The 18362-nt window shown below is 37.9% G+C and overlaps 1 protein-coding gene across 4 annotated transcripts in view; it reads right to left on the reverse strand.

Moving 5' to 3' along the window:
* Positions 1-8131: 8131 nt before the first annotated feature.
* APC (APC regulator of WNT signaling pathway) overlaps positions 8132-18362 on the reverse strand; it is a 90631-nt gene continuing 80400 nt past the window's right edge. For all 4 annotated transcript variants that reach the window (XM_080573280.1, XM_080573278.1, XM_080573281.1 and 1 more), the window contains exons 14-16: positions 17332-17448; positions 16079-16293; positions 8132-15577 (exon numbers count right to left, since the gene is read on the reverse strand). In XM_080573280.1, the coding sequence (XP_080429406.1) occupies positions 9019-15577; positions 16079-16293; positions 17332-17448 (6891 nt within the window). In that variant the 3' untranslated portion in view covers positions 8132-9018. The remainder of the gene's footprint in view (positions 15578-16078; positions 16294-17331; positions 17449-18362) is intronic.

Here is an 18362-nt window from a genome sequence, read left to right on the forward strand (position 1 = left end):
AGGCTATTTTTTTCCCTTCACTTGAATTCATGCAGCTATTTAATACCAACCTATTAGGGGTAATGGCTTAACTTCTAAACCAGTATTTAAACTTACTATATCAGAGCAAAAGCTACATTGCCTATATCAGTATTTGTGGTAATGATAAAAACAATTGTTTCTTTTTCAGATGAAAAAATCATAAAAAATTGCTGGGAGTTTTTTGGGCTAGACTGAATCATGTGGCATACGTGACTGATTATGAGGGAAGTATGTCTTCTTTTCTGCAGATCCTATTATTACATACCTATCTTACTTATTGGTACTAGTATTCATAGTGTTAGTGAAACTAACATGCCTAAAATGAACCATTAGGTACAAACATGTCAATTTAATCTCCATCATCGTTATAGAATGACCTCATTGACTATATGGCATCCAGTCACTACATTTATTCTAGTGTCATAAGAAATACATTTCAAACTTGAGTTCTGCTTAATTCTAGCCTGAAGAATTGGGGGACAGAAGTAGGTCACAGAGCACACTAGCTCAGGCACGTTATGGCTGCATGCACTTTCCAAATATGTGCTATCCCTGACATCAGAAATTTAATAATGAAGCAATCAAAACCTGACAGTCTTTAAATATTTTAAAGCAAGCTGAAGATAAGATGTAATTGCTAGTGAGCATAGGACTCATGTATGTCTGTAGCAAAATGTCAAGACTGCAAATATTGCCTTTGCTTAATACCAGGGCTCCTGGTCTCTGAAAGCTGTGTATAACTTCTCCAAGTTATTCCATTTGTCATAACTGCTGTAGAAGGGGAAGTGACAAGGCATGAACACTGCACTGCCTGCATTTCAGAGAATTGCCTCGCTGCACACACTGTCGGCAGCAAGTTGTGTGCCTAGTCAGACCCTACTTTATTACTGTTAAGCATGTCTGCAGGAGAAAAATATCCCCTCCCCCCAAAATAAATAAATAAAAAATCAAGGTCCCTATAAAATCATGAAATAGAAGTTCAAATTGGTTTTACTAGGGAGTGGTACATTTCACCTGTGATAAGTCCAAGTACCCAGAACAGAAGTGGCACACCAAGTGCAGATAAATGGTTTGAGCTGCATCAGTACTGCTGTGTTTCACTGAAAGTGTCACATACAGATGTCAGTTTATTCAGATCTAGCTTACGTGTTCAGTTTTCTCTAACAGTGTTACACTGCAGTCAGTCATGCTAGAAATGCCTGTACAATAGGTGGACTAGTGAAGTCATTCAGAAGGTGTATTTTTAGCTAGATGGGTGCAGGAGATCTGTAGTGGACTGCAGATAAAATGTGTAACAAAAAGGGAATGCAAAGTGAGATATTAATAGGTCCAATAAACATTGAAAGGAAGAGGGCAAGCTAAGAAGGATTTTCTCTGCAATCTTTATAAACTAGGATTCAAAAAATATATTTTAAACTTAAATATGGGGTCTAGAAAAAAAGTGTTCAAAATGGAAATGTACTTCATGCTCGAGACTGGTGTAAACTAGGTCTCACAAACAGAGACCTTTCATCAGCATAGAGGGAGAAGAATGCTGTCCTTCATTCAGATCTGTAAAAACTAGTATTTACTTACCGTGAAATTTCAGTTTTCAGAGTGAGCCATTCCATTCTTCGTGTACTCCACTTCGCAGTATTTGTACTGCTTTCCCCAGAGGAGCGCTTATTTTAAATATAGAGTCTACTCCTTTTCTTTCTACCTCATGCCTGTCCTGCAGAGACAGCAGCTACACAACTATCATTATTAATCAGCAGAAGCATTGGTTCTGTTCATCTTAATGATGGAAGCCCATAATCAATCTTAATAGCCTGTATATCCTTAAGATGCAAAAGACACCCCCAAGATTTCTAAGGCCACAGTAGGTGAATGTGTTTCATCTGTGTAAGTGCTGCACAAGAGCAGCTGACAGTCAGAAGTGCCTTGAAATAGTCCCTGACTTGTACTCTGTTCAGAGCTGAAAGTCTTTTGGATTACTTCACCTAGACCCATCTCTTGACTTACACGGAGTAAGTAAGAACACAGAACAGAGTCTGTATACAGTATTTCACAGAGGTACCGGGGAAACTGTCAGGCACCACATTCCCAATCGACTCTATCCAAATCCCTGTTTAGCTGGCAACAGTGGAATTGGAAAAACTGAAATAGAAAAATGTGGATTTCTACAGATCTCTCATTCCTTAGTAATTGTAAAGACTATGTTGCTGACTTACGGATCTTGGTTTTACACCCAGTCATCCTCTGGCCTTGTTCTTGCCCTGTAGAACAGCTGACAGCTGTGTAAAGTCACAGCTGTGTAAACTCAGTTTTTAGGATAAAAAGGAACCATCAATCATCCAGATGTATATGACACAATAACATAGTATTTGCAATGAACTCATAACTTCCACTTAAGCTAGAGGATTTCTGTTGGTAAGACTTCCAAATAACCTAAAAAAGTGTCAAATAATCTGTCATTTTCATTCAACTGCTCAATTATAGTAGGAACAGAAAGATGCCAACCCCCTTTCATCATGCAATGGAATTAAAAAAGAGGCTTATAGCCATTTATATTACGACTCAGTTTTTTATCTACCTTCCTGCTATTCCATATTACACGTCTGCCATCATAGACCTTAGTAACAACCTAGGTAAGATGCACAAAGTCTGAATTCTGTTTATTGTATACCCAAGATGCCTTTCCCCCTCACCCCAAGCAGTATGTTATTTTGCACAGAGAATTGTTAGCAGGGATGGAATTAGGCATAAACTACCTTCATTTGTATTAAATGTAAATCACTCAAAATCCTGTAGTTTTCACAATCCCTACTGACTTTTTGAATTGCTAGCAAGGAATTTTCTTTCTGTATAAGAATCAAGACCATGAAGTGTATTTTTCTTTAGACACTTGTAAAATAAGGGACCAGCTGATCAGTCCTGAAATTAGACTTTTTTTTAATTTTAGTTAAGTGCTTCTAACTATGTCAAAGTCTAGGATGAATAGAAGAGAGCAAGCCAAGCATATGTATTTAAGTACGTTTGTGTACATGTTGGCAATCAACTAATATAAGTCCCTTAATAAGTCTCCAATCAGGAACAAAATGCATTAGTTAAGAAAAAGCTGGAATTAAATGAGTCTGTCATGCTTAAAAGTCATGATGAAATAAGCTTCCTTGTGAACTTACTGTAAGTATCAGAGATTATGGAATTACACTGTGTCAGAACTAGATTTTGTGCAATTCATTTTAAAATGAGACATGGAAGAGAACAGTTATACTGGTGACCTGTGTATCTCCCTCAGCTTTTTCCACTTGGTGTTTATCTGAAACATGATTACTACCAAAGTGAAACTACATGGTTTCTCAGACCATTAGTTCTGATATGCTTTATCATTGCATAAGTGTCTCAAGAGCAACTTTCTCGTTAAATTAAATCATATTTCTAGTACAGCAAACAGACACCTAACTTTTAGTAATAAATAATCAAGAAAAGAATTCCACTCTGACAAGGTGCAATCAGGAGGAAATTTTATATAACACTGTAAGTAATAAGTTATGCATAGCAAGACTAAATTCAGAATTAGTATACTGCGAAGCAAAATACATTAGAATAGTTGAAGAAAGAATTACAGAGTTAGGATAAAAACAGTAACACATCTCAGGCAGAAGCAAGCAACAAAACTGAAGGAAAGAACTGTGGGCTGAGTTTGTTAGAGAAACAACATTCATAGGTGGGAAAACGTATCTGATCTCAGAGGATGACAACTTACTTGCAGAGAACCAGCACAAGCTTTATGCATCTTAAATCCCACTAGGAAGTAGGGCACAGGAGATAGTCAATTTGTATGCATCTCTTGAGCTTACAACTCTGGTAGCACGTTTTAGTGAATGAACAAGCTCCCCCTACACCTTCATGAAATCCTAATTGCAATTCCATGTCCACTCAAGAAAAGAGTACTTTCACCAACATCAAAATTAGAAGAATCTCAAATATTGGAAATGGCAGAAATTAATATATATCTAATCCAGTAGCTATGAGGAAATTTCCAAGGAGTAGATTACTTGCAAAACTATGCTAAGGAGGCATTACCCAGTCTTAAGAGTAAATAAAGAGCACATCTGGAAAACTGAAAATTGACAGCAGAAAACCTAGGTATTAAAGACATACTTGATAATCATCTGGGCATCACAAATTCATTGACACCTACGTTACTGTTGTGAACTCTTAAGCTCTTCAGCACCACACCAAATTCCCCTTGCACTTCCAATATGTAACCAAATACAACACATAAGCATCTACCTTACCATTCAGACTAAAAACTCAACCTTAACTACATTAATATTCTCTAAGATACGCTTACCATCTGTTATTCTGCATAAACTATGAAGCAGGAATGCCATTTCTATATGTGATTTGAAAATAAAGAACTGGGGACATCTCTTCTGGTTATGCTTAAAAGTGCAAAGGAGATGGCTGTGGTAGCAGAGAGTGAACACATTTGGGTGGTATGGTATTAAGAAAGTCCTCAGAGCTTTAAGCATGTGGAGGAAGTCATGCTTCACATTAACTGACACTTCACTTTCGATTCACAGCTTCATCCAAATCACACATCTCGTCGAGAACAAAGCTGTCAGACAGGTGGACGAGACTTTGCAAGGCATTACAGTATTGTTAAGTTATATTTAGGTGGAAGTCTAGGTAGGATTGTTAGCAACATTTAGGCTGTTCTTACTATTTAATGGGAGGTCTGAAAAGACTTTTGGGAGGCATCTAGTAACAAAATGCAAGAGCTTGTCCACCTAAACTTTTTCCAGATCATGCCTACAAGTAGTACTGTCTTCATCAAGGAAGGGATATGTTCTCTCACCCTTGAAGCCTCTTCCAGAAACCAACTAATTGCAGTAAATCATTTTAATTTTGAAGGACTTAATGCATTTAACATTGCAAATTAAAAAATTGTTGCATATAACTTCACATGTGGTAGATTTTTTTTTTATTATTTTGAAGAACAACAATTTCTTTTCTAGAAACACAAACTATAGACTAATGTAATACCTCTTGTTAGTTGTTAGAATTTCCAGGATGATGGACTTACCTGGCACACAACATATGTAAATGCAAAGTGCTAGAAGGCCATTAGGCAGAAGTTCAGAGTGAACAAGTTAGGGGTCCAAAACTTCAATTTGCTTTTGCTGTCTCAAAAAGGGTGAAGAACAGTTCTGGAACTTGGCATATTGGCTTAAAAGTGCAAGTAATGGCTTGATCCAACCTCTTTCCACCAGCACTAGCTGCTTTTCTCTTCTGCTGGCTTAGGCAGCGCTTACCTGACCCCGCATGGAGCAAATTCAGCATACTAAAGCAGCACAAATCCTACTACTTCCCTCAACCAGTTCTACCAAATACGAGCTGAACCGGTCCACTGAAGGGTCAGATGAGTGCTGCTGCTTGCAGTCTCAAGTTTGAAGCCAAGTCCTGCTTCAAACAATATTCCAATCTTGCCAGGAAATCCTGGCAAGGCTGTTGACTTTCAATTTTCAAGCTGTCAACTCTGACAAGGAGTTTTAAGAATTATCTTTAAGGTTTCAAGGGAAAATATTCTGATGGAGAACTGCACATGAAAAATATAACTAGATTAGTTCCCTTTTAAAGTTTGCAATATTTAGTCAGAAGAGCTTTCACAGAAATTTAGCAATAACCTTAACTGTGGCACACTGCAAGGAGCTAGAATGAACATAGGTATTAAATAGTAAAAATATGCAGGGAGGTCATGTTTCCACAACTCACATAAAGAGAACAAAACTTTGTTTAGTAAACTAATGCAAAGACAACTGCAGATATGCATACAAATCACAAAAGTTCTATGAAAATCTGTAGAAAGGCAGGCAGTGTATCCCCAAAGAACAGGAAAAGGAGCCTTGGCTTCCTCAGCTCCTTAATTTCCCTTGTTTTGCCTCAGCGTAAATAAGGTCCTGTTGCCTGCTGCAGCAACTTCATTTAAGTAAAACCAAGGAATAAATCTTTGGCAGCACAAACCAGATCTGGCAACCATTAATCTAGACATCACTAAGAAAATCCAAGATCAAATATACTTATTATTACTATTTCCCATTTTTCTGTTTTTATATTTCTGTGATCTGTTTTTATAGTTAAACTTGGAATCCAGCTTTGCATCCTAATCACTAACACGAATCAAACATCCTGGATGTCCTTAAATATTCTAAAAGGCTCTTAACAGTTATTAAGCATTTTAGATAAAGAATTAGAGACATGTAGGTCTGGCACAGATTTCAAAGGATCACCTAAGCCCATCTCTGCACACAGGCAATATGAAATATACTAAAGTCCATCCCTATGAGATGTTTCCTAAACCTCTTCTTAGAACTTCTATAATGGAAATTTAACAACTCCCATGGGAAGCATATTTCAGTGTTTCACTACCCTTATAGTTGGAAAGTTTATCTCATGTGTCTTTGCTACAAATATAAGCTTGTTTATGACGGTATTAAGAGAAACTTCCCAATTATAATGATCATGAAGTATCTCCAAGACTATCTAAAGAAGCCACTACAATTTTCAAAGACATTCTGGTGTTTGATATGCATACTGTTATTTATAGTTTCACCTCATGTTCTTTTGATTACTTCAGTTATAAAGCTGAAATCAATATTTCTATATAGGGATTGAGTTTACCTTTAAATTCTTAGACCAAGAGGATGTAGGTGTAAAGCTGGTGCTAACGGACTATCCTGGATTACATGGTATACCTTCTCATTAGTGGTTAAAAGCCCAGCACAAAGAAGTATTACATTGTTTATGGTCTTCCATTTTAAATACAAGGATGGAGTTCTGCATCCTACTCCAACAGCAAATCCCGACTTCAAAAAAACCACATAATCTTTGTCTCTATTTCGTCTTTAAAGAACAGTAATACTAACATGAAAAGTCTCATGAAGATACTATATGCAAAATATTACAAATGCTAATAGGAGAAGCACTGTTTGTTAACAGATTCACCACGTGGTGTAGAAATATAGTATGTCTTTAAGCAAATTTGTCAAGAGGCAAAGAACAAAATATCAAATAAGATGCCACTTATTCCAAAAAGGTACTTTTGGTATTGGCTTTAAATTTAATCATATTTGACTGCTGTCTGCTGATAGTATCTCAACTCTGTTCATAAACAATGCAAGTCTTATGATGAATTTTAAACAAAACTGATTCATTTCAATATCAGGTAAGTACAAAGCCACAGATATGATGTACTCTGCAACTGTGTTAAAGCTACCATATAAAGATAAAGGTAAACTTCTCTATTTCAGGGCTTCCTGAAATCAGGGCATCTTGAATCCTGAATTATTTAGAATGCTAACTTTAGAATAGTCCAGCTGAGATACCACAAAACTGACATACCATTTCATGGTTTGTTCAGTCATGCGCAGAATGGTTAATGTTTTGTTATCTTGTGTTCCTACTTTAAACCAATTCTTATCTAAATTCAAACTATATATGTATATATTTAAAGCACAAATCTGTCTTTTCAGCATTGTTCTAGCACAAACCGTATTTGCATCAAAAAGGCTTGAGGCAGCAAATGTCCTGGTTTGTGTTCAGGATTGTTTTTTCCCTACAAAAGCAAATTTCTTGTCATGGGATTCTTGCTTTGTTTCCCTTTATAATTTTAAAAACAAATAAAAATGGATGAAGATTTCAAACAGAATTAAAATTTCATCTTATAGTCACTATTTCACATTCTACATTATATCCCCAAATTTTTAAAAAATTGCTTTATAAATATTATTCTTATACATACAATATTATTTCAGGCTCGCAGTGATGAAAACAATTATCCTGTTTGGCTTCTGGAAATACCCTGCCTTTAGCCTTGTTATGCACCTGAGATAGGTGAAACTGTCTCAACTATAATTATATTACAGAAGACCTAGGGCCTGATCTTGCAACTGTTAAGCATCCTGCAACAGCTATTTGTCAGTGATAAAGAAGAACAAGTAACACCGGAGGTACAAGGTTTTGCTGGATCAGGCCACAAATGTGAGTGCATTATACAACATATTATAATGTGACATCTCAAAATAAAGTCCTGTATTTTTATGTAATGCAGAAGTAACACACACAATTTACATATAGTAATAATTTATTCTGAAATGTTCATTTTAGTCTCTGTTGAAACATCCCCTTATTCTCATTAATAAAAGAGCAGCCATCTCACCTCAAATACCAGAATATACAACAAGTTACAGCATAGCAAAAAAATTCTACCTACTTTAAGATAAAATCTAGATCAGGTAAAATAATTTTGTTCAAGGTTTTACAGTTACACAGTTTTCTTTTTTTTATTTTTATTTTTTTTTCAGAGCACAAAGGAAGTGTAAATTGTTACACCATAACTATCTATGCACGTTATGTGACCACAGAAATGTTATCATTACTTCAGAAAATAAACATCAGTTCCATTCATGCAGAAAAGCAGGCTGGGAATGCTTGTTCAGCAGAAACCATATTACTGTGAATTTCACAGCCACATGATTAATTATTGGTTTAGATGGACTCACAAGTACTAAAACTGAGTATACTTTTTTGCATAAATAATACCAATTCTTCCCTGATGTAGTTTAGTCAGTCTGCAATCTAGAAATGATTGGTAAAGCAGTACACTGTATCATTTCTACCTGCAATGTTCCATGATTTCAAGACAAGCAATATTTAAAGATTATGGGATGGGAAGCTAATTAAATACATGTTAAACATACTGTACAAATATACTTGCATTAGCAATTTTATTTCAAACTGTCAATCAGATATTCCTCCAAAATATTACCAGTGAAGACAAAGTATACTATCAAATATGGCTTCCAGAACAAGGACTCTCTAACAAGAATCAAACCTATTTACAAAAAATAAAAACAACAAAAAAAGCAATCCCCATTTTTCTTAAGTTTCATTCGAAACAAAAGTTCTAAGTAGCTGCTGTATGTAATACATCAGTTTTATTTTTTGATGTATTTAAACAGAAGTCACCAGGTAAGAGCCAGAGTGACGCTTAGGACTCTGAGTTCCACCAGAGTCTGTATTTTCAGATTTTGAGTCACGTTTCTTTGTGCTGTTGTTTACTGGTGTCGGTATCTGTGATGGCCGAGCAGAACTATTGTCCACACTACTCTTCCTACGGCTCGGATTGTAGTTGAAAGGAGTAACTCTTGCGGCAACAGCACCGATGGGGGAGCTGTGTTTGCTTGAACTACTGGAACTGAATGGTGTACGCTCGCTCACAGTACTTTCATTATTTTCTGGTGCAGGAGCAGGATTAGTCTGCAGAGGTTTTGTTTCAGTGCCTTTCTTGTCTGGACTGTCTATCTGAAAGAAAGAGTTCAGACGGTTTTCTAAACCAATGGTACGAACAGGAACACTTCCATTCCCTGGATTTTGTTTTTCTTGAATCTCTTTAAAATCTTTGCCATTTACGCCCCCTTTCTCTGAAACACTGTCAATAACAGGGGGAGTATTTCCAGTTGGGGACCTTCCAGATCGAGGATTGTTAATTGGGCAGTCCTCAATCCTCACCCACACATCCTCTGTCTTAGAGACAGCTGGTGCCATCTGATAGATCAGGGTTTTGGAATCAGAGCTATTTGTGGCACCCGAGGAAGAATGCTGAGGATCATTCATTATCTGGGGAATTTCATTTTCTTTTATTTTTCTCCAAGTACCTTTTGCTGGTGCTTGGCTTTCTTTACTTTGCTTGTGTCCAGAAAAAGAACTTCCGTGCTGCTTTTCATCTTCACTTTTTGCCTTCTCACTGGATTCTGAAGAAGCTGACAGAATTGAGGAAGAACTTCCAGTTCTTCGCCAAGTGCTTACACGAGGAAGCGACGACGAATGCTTACTATGTTCACGTTTCCATGTTCCTGATCTATTGACTGGCAATCTAGATGGACTTTCAGAGTGAGAACGAGCTATATCATGACGTTTTGCTGGTCTCCCATCATATTCTACAGAAGGGCTCAGATTAGGGGGTAATTTTCGCCAACCACTGGTCTGGGCAGTTGAATGAGAGGACAAAGACATATCAGGAAGAGAAGGACTTAGAACTGGGGTCTGTAGTTGGGACCTTGTGGGAGAATCTGGCCTGGAAGGAGACAGAGATTCAAATGAAGCAGACTCTTCCAATTTGCGTCTTAGAGTTGGACTTGGAGCTTCTTTAATAAAAGTTGACTGGCGAACAAGGACAGGTCTCTCAGATCTGTCAGATTCACTTCCGCTAGATTTTGTGGATGACATTCTGGATAGGTCAGTCTTTTTGTTTGATCCACCACTACTGAGAATTTGGTTTAACCCTTTTGAAGCAGACTCACTTCTTGGAATGCTACTGGTACTCTTCGGTAAGGCAGTTTGCTTTGTAAGGTTTTGCTGGCTCATCTGCCTTCCTGGTGACGCGTATGACATCCTACCTGAACTTGACGATTTAGTTGAAGCTGTGCTAGGAGATGATGTCCTTGGCAACTGAGACAGTTTATTTGGAGGACTTATACCATTTCTTCCAGGGGAAATTGAGTTTCGGCCTGGAGATTGCAGAGGCCGACTTAATGGCTGCTGTTGAGGTCTAGAAGGAGTAGAGTCTCTAGATCCTGATCTAGAAGGTCCTTTACTTGATCCACCCTGGTTCATCCCTGAAAGTTGCCTAGTTACAGGAGCTGGCTCAGGTTTTCCCGATGACTTTACGCCTCTTGGAGAACTAGCTGAACTTTGGCCTTCACTGGGACTCTTGGAATTTGTGTTTTTGAGTGGGGCACCTTTTTTGGAAACAGGACTAGTACTTGAAGAACTATTTCGAACTCCTGGAATATGAATCATTGTCCTACCACGTGAAATTGAAGGCACGCTTGTTTGTTGGGGTTGCTTTAACTGGCTTGAAACTTCTGAATTGGAGCGAGCTTTTCCTGTAATCATGCTTTTATATACTTTTTTCCCTCCTTTGATTCCCTTATTTTCAGCTTCTGCTTTTTTAGACTCCAGTGTACTTTTCTCTCCTGGCTTAAGAATTCGTGGACCTTTATTACTAGTAAAAGGTTTTTCTTCTTGGTCTGGAGTAAGATGAAATGGTGACCCAAGGGAAATACCAGATTTTAATGAAAGGATAGAATCAGAGTCTGATGAAGCTTGTCTAGACAGTGATGCAGCAGCTGCAGCTTGATGCAAACTACTAACTATAGAGTTTGCACCTTCCTGTATTGCTTTCCAGTCAAAGTTCTCTGAATCAGGTGAGAAACCATGTTCTGAATCTGGCCTCTGTATCTCTCTCAAATCCAGTGTCAAATCTTCTGCCAATATACCACCTACATTTCTGGAATTATTTTTTTCACTTTCACTCTTTATTCTTGATGGTTTTTTCTTTTTAGGCATGGCAGAACTAATGCATTCCTGCAAAAGATCATCTTCTGAGTCAATACTAAGAGAACTCAGAGAGCTGTTTCTAGAGAAACATACAGGTGTATCTTCAACATGAAATGATTTGGGTGCATAACCAGAAGTCTGTGGTCTGTTTGATTCCATCTGTGAATCAGGAGCCTCAGTTCGCTTTGCAGGTTCTCCTTCTTTGTTGTTGTTGTTTTCTTGATCAATATCACTAAGGGAACTAAGAGATGAATTGCGAGAAAAACAAACAGGTGTGTTTTCGATAGCAAAATTCTGCATTTTCTCATCTGTAGCTGCCCCTCTGTCTGGAATATCTTTAGTTGACTGACAGAAAGTTTTAGGCTGGCTTCTGCTTGTTGGGTGTTTTTGACAAACTTGTGTCCTGTTAGTTGGTTGCTGATTTGAAGACTGTTCTGTATTAGTGCAGTCTTTAGCTTCTATTTCTTTTGCTTCTTTTCCTTTTCTTAATTCTGCCTTTTCCCTTGAAAGATCAACATCATCATCATCAAAGTCTAAAGAACTTAGGGAATCATTCCTTGAAAAACAATATGGAGTTCCCTCAATAGGCGTGTAATGATGAGGTGAATCAAATGCAAAGCTTCCTCTTACACGCTCTTCATTATTTGGAAGTTTGTCATTAAAATCTCTTGAATTATTTTTAATATTCTGTTTCTTTAGGTCTCTGTTCTCTGAATAGCTTCTTTCATTATTAATATTGTTTTTAGGCTCTGTGTTTTTTCTTACACGTGCTCTGTATTCATTGTTTTGGGGAACAGGCTTTACAGGTGATGTCGACTTCTTCTTTTCACCTTCTGATTGGTTTTTGTTACTTAAAGATGCAGATGCTTGTTGAATTTGATCCATTATTTTCTTCACTCTAAAAGGTTTGTGACTTTTTCCTTTTGGCATAGCTGAGTTAATGCACTCAGCCAGGATATCACCCTCTTCTGTTTTGTCATCATCCAGTCCTGGGGCAGTCACAGTTTTTGCTCTCTGAGAGTCATCTGTACTCCTACCTTCTGTAGGAATGGTGTCTCTCTTTTCAAATTCCCCTGACTCTGCCCCTGTACCCACGCTGTCTACATTGGCCAACTCATTTGGTGGTGATTCTATTGTAAGATCACTTAAAGATGTAGCTGTTGAAAAATTTATTGGTGTACCCTCAACGCAATATACCCGCGGCATATCATCACCTGGTGTAAAACTAACATGCTTTTGGGATTGCAGTCTGCTCTGTGAAGGCATAAGTTTGTAAACTGGCAGCTGGCTGGGCTTTCTGGCTACAGGAGGAGGTATTTTTGGAGCAGATGCTTGAGAAGGCTTTTTGGCTTTACGTGAAGACTTCGTTGGCATTGCAGAAATAATGCATTCTTCCAGTATTTCAATATCATCATCATCAGAATCATCCAGAATGTCTTTTTCTGCTTCAGAAGGTTTCTCTGCTTTCTTCTCTTGGTTATCCTTTGTATTATCTGACTCTTCAGGTTCTGCTTCATTTCCATGTTCATTTTCATGTACGGGAGGCATTATTCTTAACTCGACATCTTTCTGTATAAATGGCTCATCAAGACTCAGAGCACTGAGGCTAGAAGAGCAAGAAAACCCATCTGGTGTACTTTCTGTGGCAAAATGTAATAGTGTATCAGCATCTGGCAGCACCTGAACTCTCTGAACAGCTGCATTTACAGCTGCCTGTCTAGGACCAGGCTCTCTCTTTTCTGCACTAGGTACTTTACCTTTAGCTACATCTCTTTTTACCTGAACGCCTTGAGAAGGAGGTGGAGTTTTACTTCTGCTTGGAGGCATTGTTTGTCCTGGGCTGTCCGGAAGATCACTCGGACTTATAATGCCACTTACCATTCCACTGCAAGGCTCACTTTGAACTGAACTAGCAATTGAACGGCTTTCAAAACTATCCAGGGAACTTACAGAAGTACATCTGCTGAACATGAGAGGAGTTTCCTGCACATAATGTTCTGGTGGGCTTTTAGGGGTTTGTGCACCACTCTTTGAGGGAGATTTGGCACCTGAAGAAAATTCAACAGCTTTATGTCTAGAGGAATCAGAAGGAGATAAACTAGAAGTTGGCAGTCTACTGGATTTTGTTCTGATATGTTGTGATGTTGATGTGATTTCACTTACTGAGGCTTCTGCAGATAGAGCCCCACTGTTTTCCTTCAATTCTGCTATCTGTAGTGTATTATTAGCATCTGTCACACGTGTGGATTGATCACGTCCTATTTCATCTTCAGCTGATGACAAAGATGACAGAGAGCTACACCTTGAAAAACATATTGGTGTATCTTCCACACAATAAGTTTGTATAGTTTCCTGATTAATAGAGGGAGTCTTACAGGAGGCAGTCTTTTGAGCCTGACCTCTGCTCTGTGCAGAACTTGGGTGGAGCTGATTCTGTCTCTTTGAAACAGCTGAGGGGGCTGACGCGTTCCCAGTGCTTGAGGAAATACGGTCAGTTTTAGTGCTTTGCACTGAAGAAGTCTTTGAAAAAGTAAAAGATGGCTTCTGAGAAGAGGGAGGAACTTCTGTTGAGTATTTTAGACTATAATCGATCGGCTGATCGACATGATGTTCCTCTTCACTGTACTTTATACTATAATTGGTTGGTCTGTCTTCCTCTTCATGTTGTTCCTCCTCAGAGTAACGTTCACTGTAGTTGGTTGGCTTATCATCATCATAATCATCAACCTGGCGCAAGGACTGGTTTACTTTCTGATTCATTCCAAGAGTCGAGCCTACTCTGTTCTGATCTGAACCATTAGATGCTCTTGATCTAAATGAAGAAACACAATCTTGCTGTCCAAAAGGTGACTGATATTTCATATGTTTATCATCTCCACTCTCAGTGTACACTGGGTAGGCTGCACTTTGGCTCCTTGACTGCCTTTGTTCATTCTGTTTCATTTCATCATCTATTATATGCTTAGGCCTTGCCCATCTTTCATTCTGAGAGGGGCTCTGCCTCCCAGAATTTAACTGTTCGTCTGAATACTTAAGACTATAGTTAATAGGAGTGTCTAGCTCTCCATCATTGTCATCCATGTGATTTGCACTATGTATCTTATGTGCCAAGTCAGCTGGATATTGACCATAACTACAAAATTTACTTTCATCATCTTCAGAGTAAGATTCAATGGAAGGTTTCATTTGGCCTCTTTTACCATAGCCATCACTGCTGCTTACACTATTTAAGCTATCATTTGAAGCTCTCTTGTATTCCATTTTTGTGTAAGGCACAGGACATGTCCTGCTTGAATTCTCAGATTTAGGGAAGTATGTACTTGAGTGAGTAAGGGCACTGGCTGCTCTCCTCGGGGCATTTCTGTCTTCTGTCAAACAGTGCATTTCAGAAGTGGAACTAGAACTTCTGTCTTCTTGTGGAATATGCATGCTTGTCACTTCTTCCATAACTTTGGCAATTTGAGCTGCAGCAGTAGAAATTTGCATTCCTATTCTCTTAGAGGAGTTCCCAGTGTTCTCTGTACCTGGATGGTAGGTATTTAAACCTACTACTCGATCCCTGTCAAGACTTCTGTCTTTCTCAGATCGACAATTTTCTATGTTTCCTCTACTGGAAGAAGAGGAGCCAGGCAATACTGTAGTATTTAAATATGGTGAAAGTACAGTCATATTACCAGTATTAAAACTCTCTGATCTGCAAATCGCATCATCATGACGACTAGAATCCAAAACATACTCGCTGTATATGTTCTGCTTATGTCTCTGCTTATTACGGTGAGATGCCTTTGGGCTTAAATTATCAATATTGTCAAAAGTCTCTGATAAATGCTGAGCATCTAATTCTGCTTCCAGTGCCTTTTGTTTTCTAACATGAAGAGATGGTAAGCTTGATCCTGGAGACATAATATTAGCATCCTTATACTTTGCTGGCCTGTTTGCCATGAGGTTTCTTAGAGCTGCAGCGCTGCCCATTGCTATCATCTTGTGTTTTGAGTGAATGAGATTTTTGAGCATGCTGACTGCTCCCATGTCCCACAGTGCCTCCTGATCCTTTGCATTTCGTGCAGAAAGATTCCACAGGGTCCCACATGCATTACTGACTATTGTCAAACTGTGTGACTTCAAGTGTTGTAACAAGGTTTGTAAGCAGCTGTTCTCTCTTAAGATTTGCCTGGTGTTGAATAATTGAAAACAAAAAATCAGTAAGTGGCATTTCAAATGAATCAGAAACAAAACAAAAACCTACTATGCTACAGGTGAGTTTAGTCCTTTGAAATGATGAAGTATCTAGTGCAAATTTGTCTTATTTTTCCTCTATTCATATGGAATCCATCCAAATCCAACTGATCAAATACTAATACAGATATGAATCACTTGTTCCCACTCTACAATCCCTTTATTAAATATTTTTCCATTCCAGGTGGTTTCCTTTATAACTTAGCAATTTTCTCTTTCCTGGAAAAGTTTCTAGTACCATTCATTATTTACAAGCAACAGATATTGATATTACTGCATATTCCTGTTATCTGAGTGGAATACTTGCCTTATCAAATTCATTACAAATTATTGTATTTGATTACTGTACTTCATACATGCATTCCTATTAAGACTCAACATACAAACATGCTTTTGGTACCATTATACTGTAAATTGTCTGAAAATGTATACCTACCTGTGGTCCTCATTAGTTGCAATTAAGCTAGAAACATTTCTTAATATCCCTCCTCCACTTTCTATGATGGCTAGAGTGTTTGTTTGGCTCCGGTATGTGAGTGTGCCAACTAGAAATGCAAGAGCACCATCGACAGCACATATATCAGCTTTGTTCTCAGTACAATGTGCTGACAAATTCCATAAGGCACTCAAAACGCTTTTTAGGGTTGATTCCTAGGAAAATAAAGTGATAGAATTAGAAAAGTTTCCAACTATTGAACACAATCCCTCAGAAATACTTAAGTTAGCTTCCAGAAGTCTGTCACAAATCTGTTTTTCCAGTTCCCACCGATGCAACGATGAACCAAGAATAAACTGAAATAGTAATTCCTGTTGAACCTGCACAGTCTGAAAATACAGCCCAGAGATAAAAACTGCCTCACTGATTCTAACCTACATTTGCAAAGAAACAAAATTCACTGATCATGGGGTATTTTTTTCCCAGTTAACTGCAGAATTTGATTTTTGCTTGGATGAAATCTCAAGTGTTGTATGGTAAACACCCAGTATTTTGTTTTCTGTTTTCCTACACATGCCTCCCTATTCCTCTAGTTTTCCTCGAAACACTCATAATTTGTGATTTAATTATGTTCCAATTTCTGATTTCTGAGCTGGTAAGCTAGAGGCATATAGCACTGCACACACCAATAATTTTCTTTGCTTCTCTCTTTCCATCAGCTATGGATTTGCTATTGCTTGCCAGAAAATTTTGGAATTATGAACCACAATATTTGTTAGTTGCCATAATGGTAAAAATGGTTTGAAGACTAGCTGGCAGAGGACTCTGGGATGGAATATAGTTCTGTATGATGACAGGAATTATACAAAGAATATATCCAGAAAACAGCAGAAGTGGAAGTTACCTATTCACTAAATCAGAAGAGGTTCCACTGAATTGCAAAATTATAAACAGTGCCTGTTAGAACAGCACAGCTCATGAAACTGAAGAGCAAAAGCTGTCAACCCTCATAAATAAAATTATATACCATTAGTTTTGAGGTGACATTGATACGTTGTGATCTGCTACCCCATTAACTCAAAGCAATTCTGTTTAGCAATTCCAATTGCTTTAAGTAACTTTAATTCTGAAGTTACCTAAAACACCCCCAGTATTTGACCTACTACTTATATCAAGAAGGACCATACTTTTATTTTGTATAAAATAAACAGAACACCTCAGAAATTTATCTTTTAGTTATTTATACATTATACCTTCTTAACTTCTAAAGCACATTCCATCAGTGCTTTCACACTCCCAACTTCACGTAGTGTCTTTTTACTGTTTACATCTGCTCGCCAGGACAAGTTCCTCAACACACTTGCAATGACCTGCAAACCAAGAAAGAAAAAGAATATACGTATATGCATATAAACAGGTGTAGTTTATATATGTACGTATAAGCAAGCATATATAACAGTCTCATTTGTGCTAGGGGAGGTTTAGATTGTACATAAGGAAGAATTTCTTCACAAAGAGGGCAGTCACGCACTGGACAGGGCTGCCCAGGAAGTGGTGGACTTCCCATCCCTGGAGGTATTTAAGGTATGTGTGGAGGTGGCACTAAGGGACAGTTTAGCGATGGGACCCAGTAAATCAGGTTGATGATTGGACTTGATGATCTCAAAGGTCTCTTCCAACCTATGATTACATAAGAAATATATATTATTGCTTACGATATTAAACAAAAATAATTTCATATTTAGTAATTTTAAACAAGTTCCCAAACAATGAAGAACAGTTCTACGTTCTCAGCTCTGAGGATCACCCTGCACACTTCATAAATACTGTTTATTTTCAAGATATTTTCCTCTACAGCGCAGGATCAATTGGAAGAGACACTCAAGTGTCACACCAAACACTTTGCTCATGCTTTGGCAGTTTCTCCAGGAGGTGCTGCTGTGGAGAGCAAGTATGTACGTACTAAAAGTACAACCTTGTCAAGTCAGATGCAGATTTTTTTTTTGAAGCAGAGCTTCCTCTACTACTGTTCCCCTATTATTAACTTTTTGTTACTGTAGAGGAGCCACAATAATGCATTAACCCCCAGTCTGCTAACGGTATCGTTAAGTAAGCTAAACTGGAGAATTTAGGATCGCTCAAACTTTTCTTGAAAATTGTATTTCCACCAACAGACGAGGGTCATAAAAGGAGCTTTACAGCCCATGTATTTTATGTGTTTTGGTGAGAAAACAGTATGATCCACAGCTTACCACTTTTACTACAAGAAAGTTGTACTTCACGA

The sequence above is a fragment of the Anser brachyrhynchus genome (genome assembly GCF_964034855.1).
Source record: "Anser brachyrhynchus genome assembly, chromosome: Z".
NCBI classification, from domain to species: domain Eukaryota; kingdom Metazoa; phylum Chordata; class Aves; order Anseriformes; family Anatidae; genus Anser; species Anser brachyrhynchus.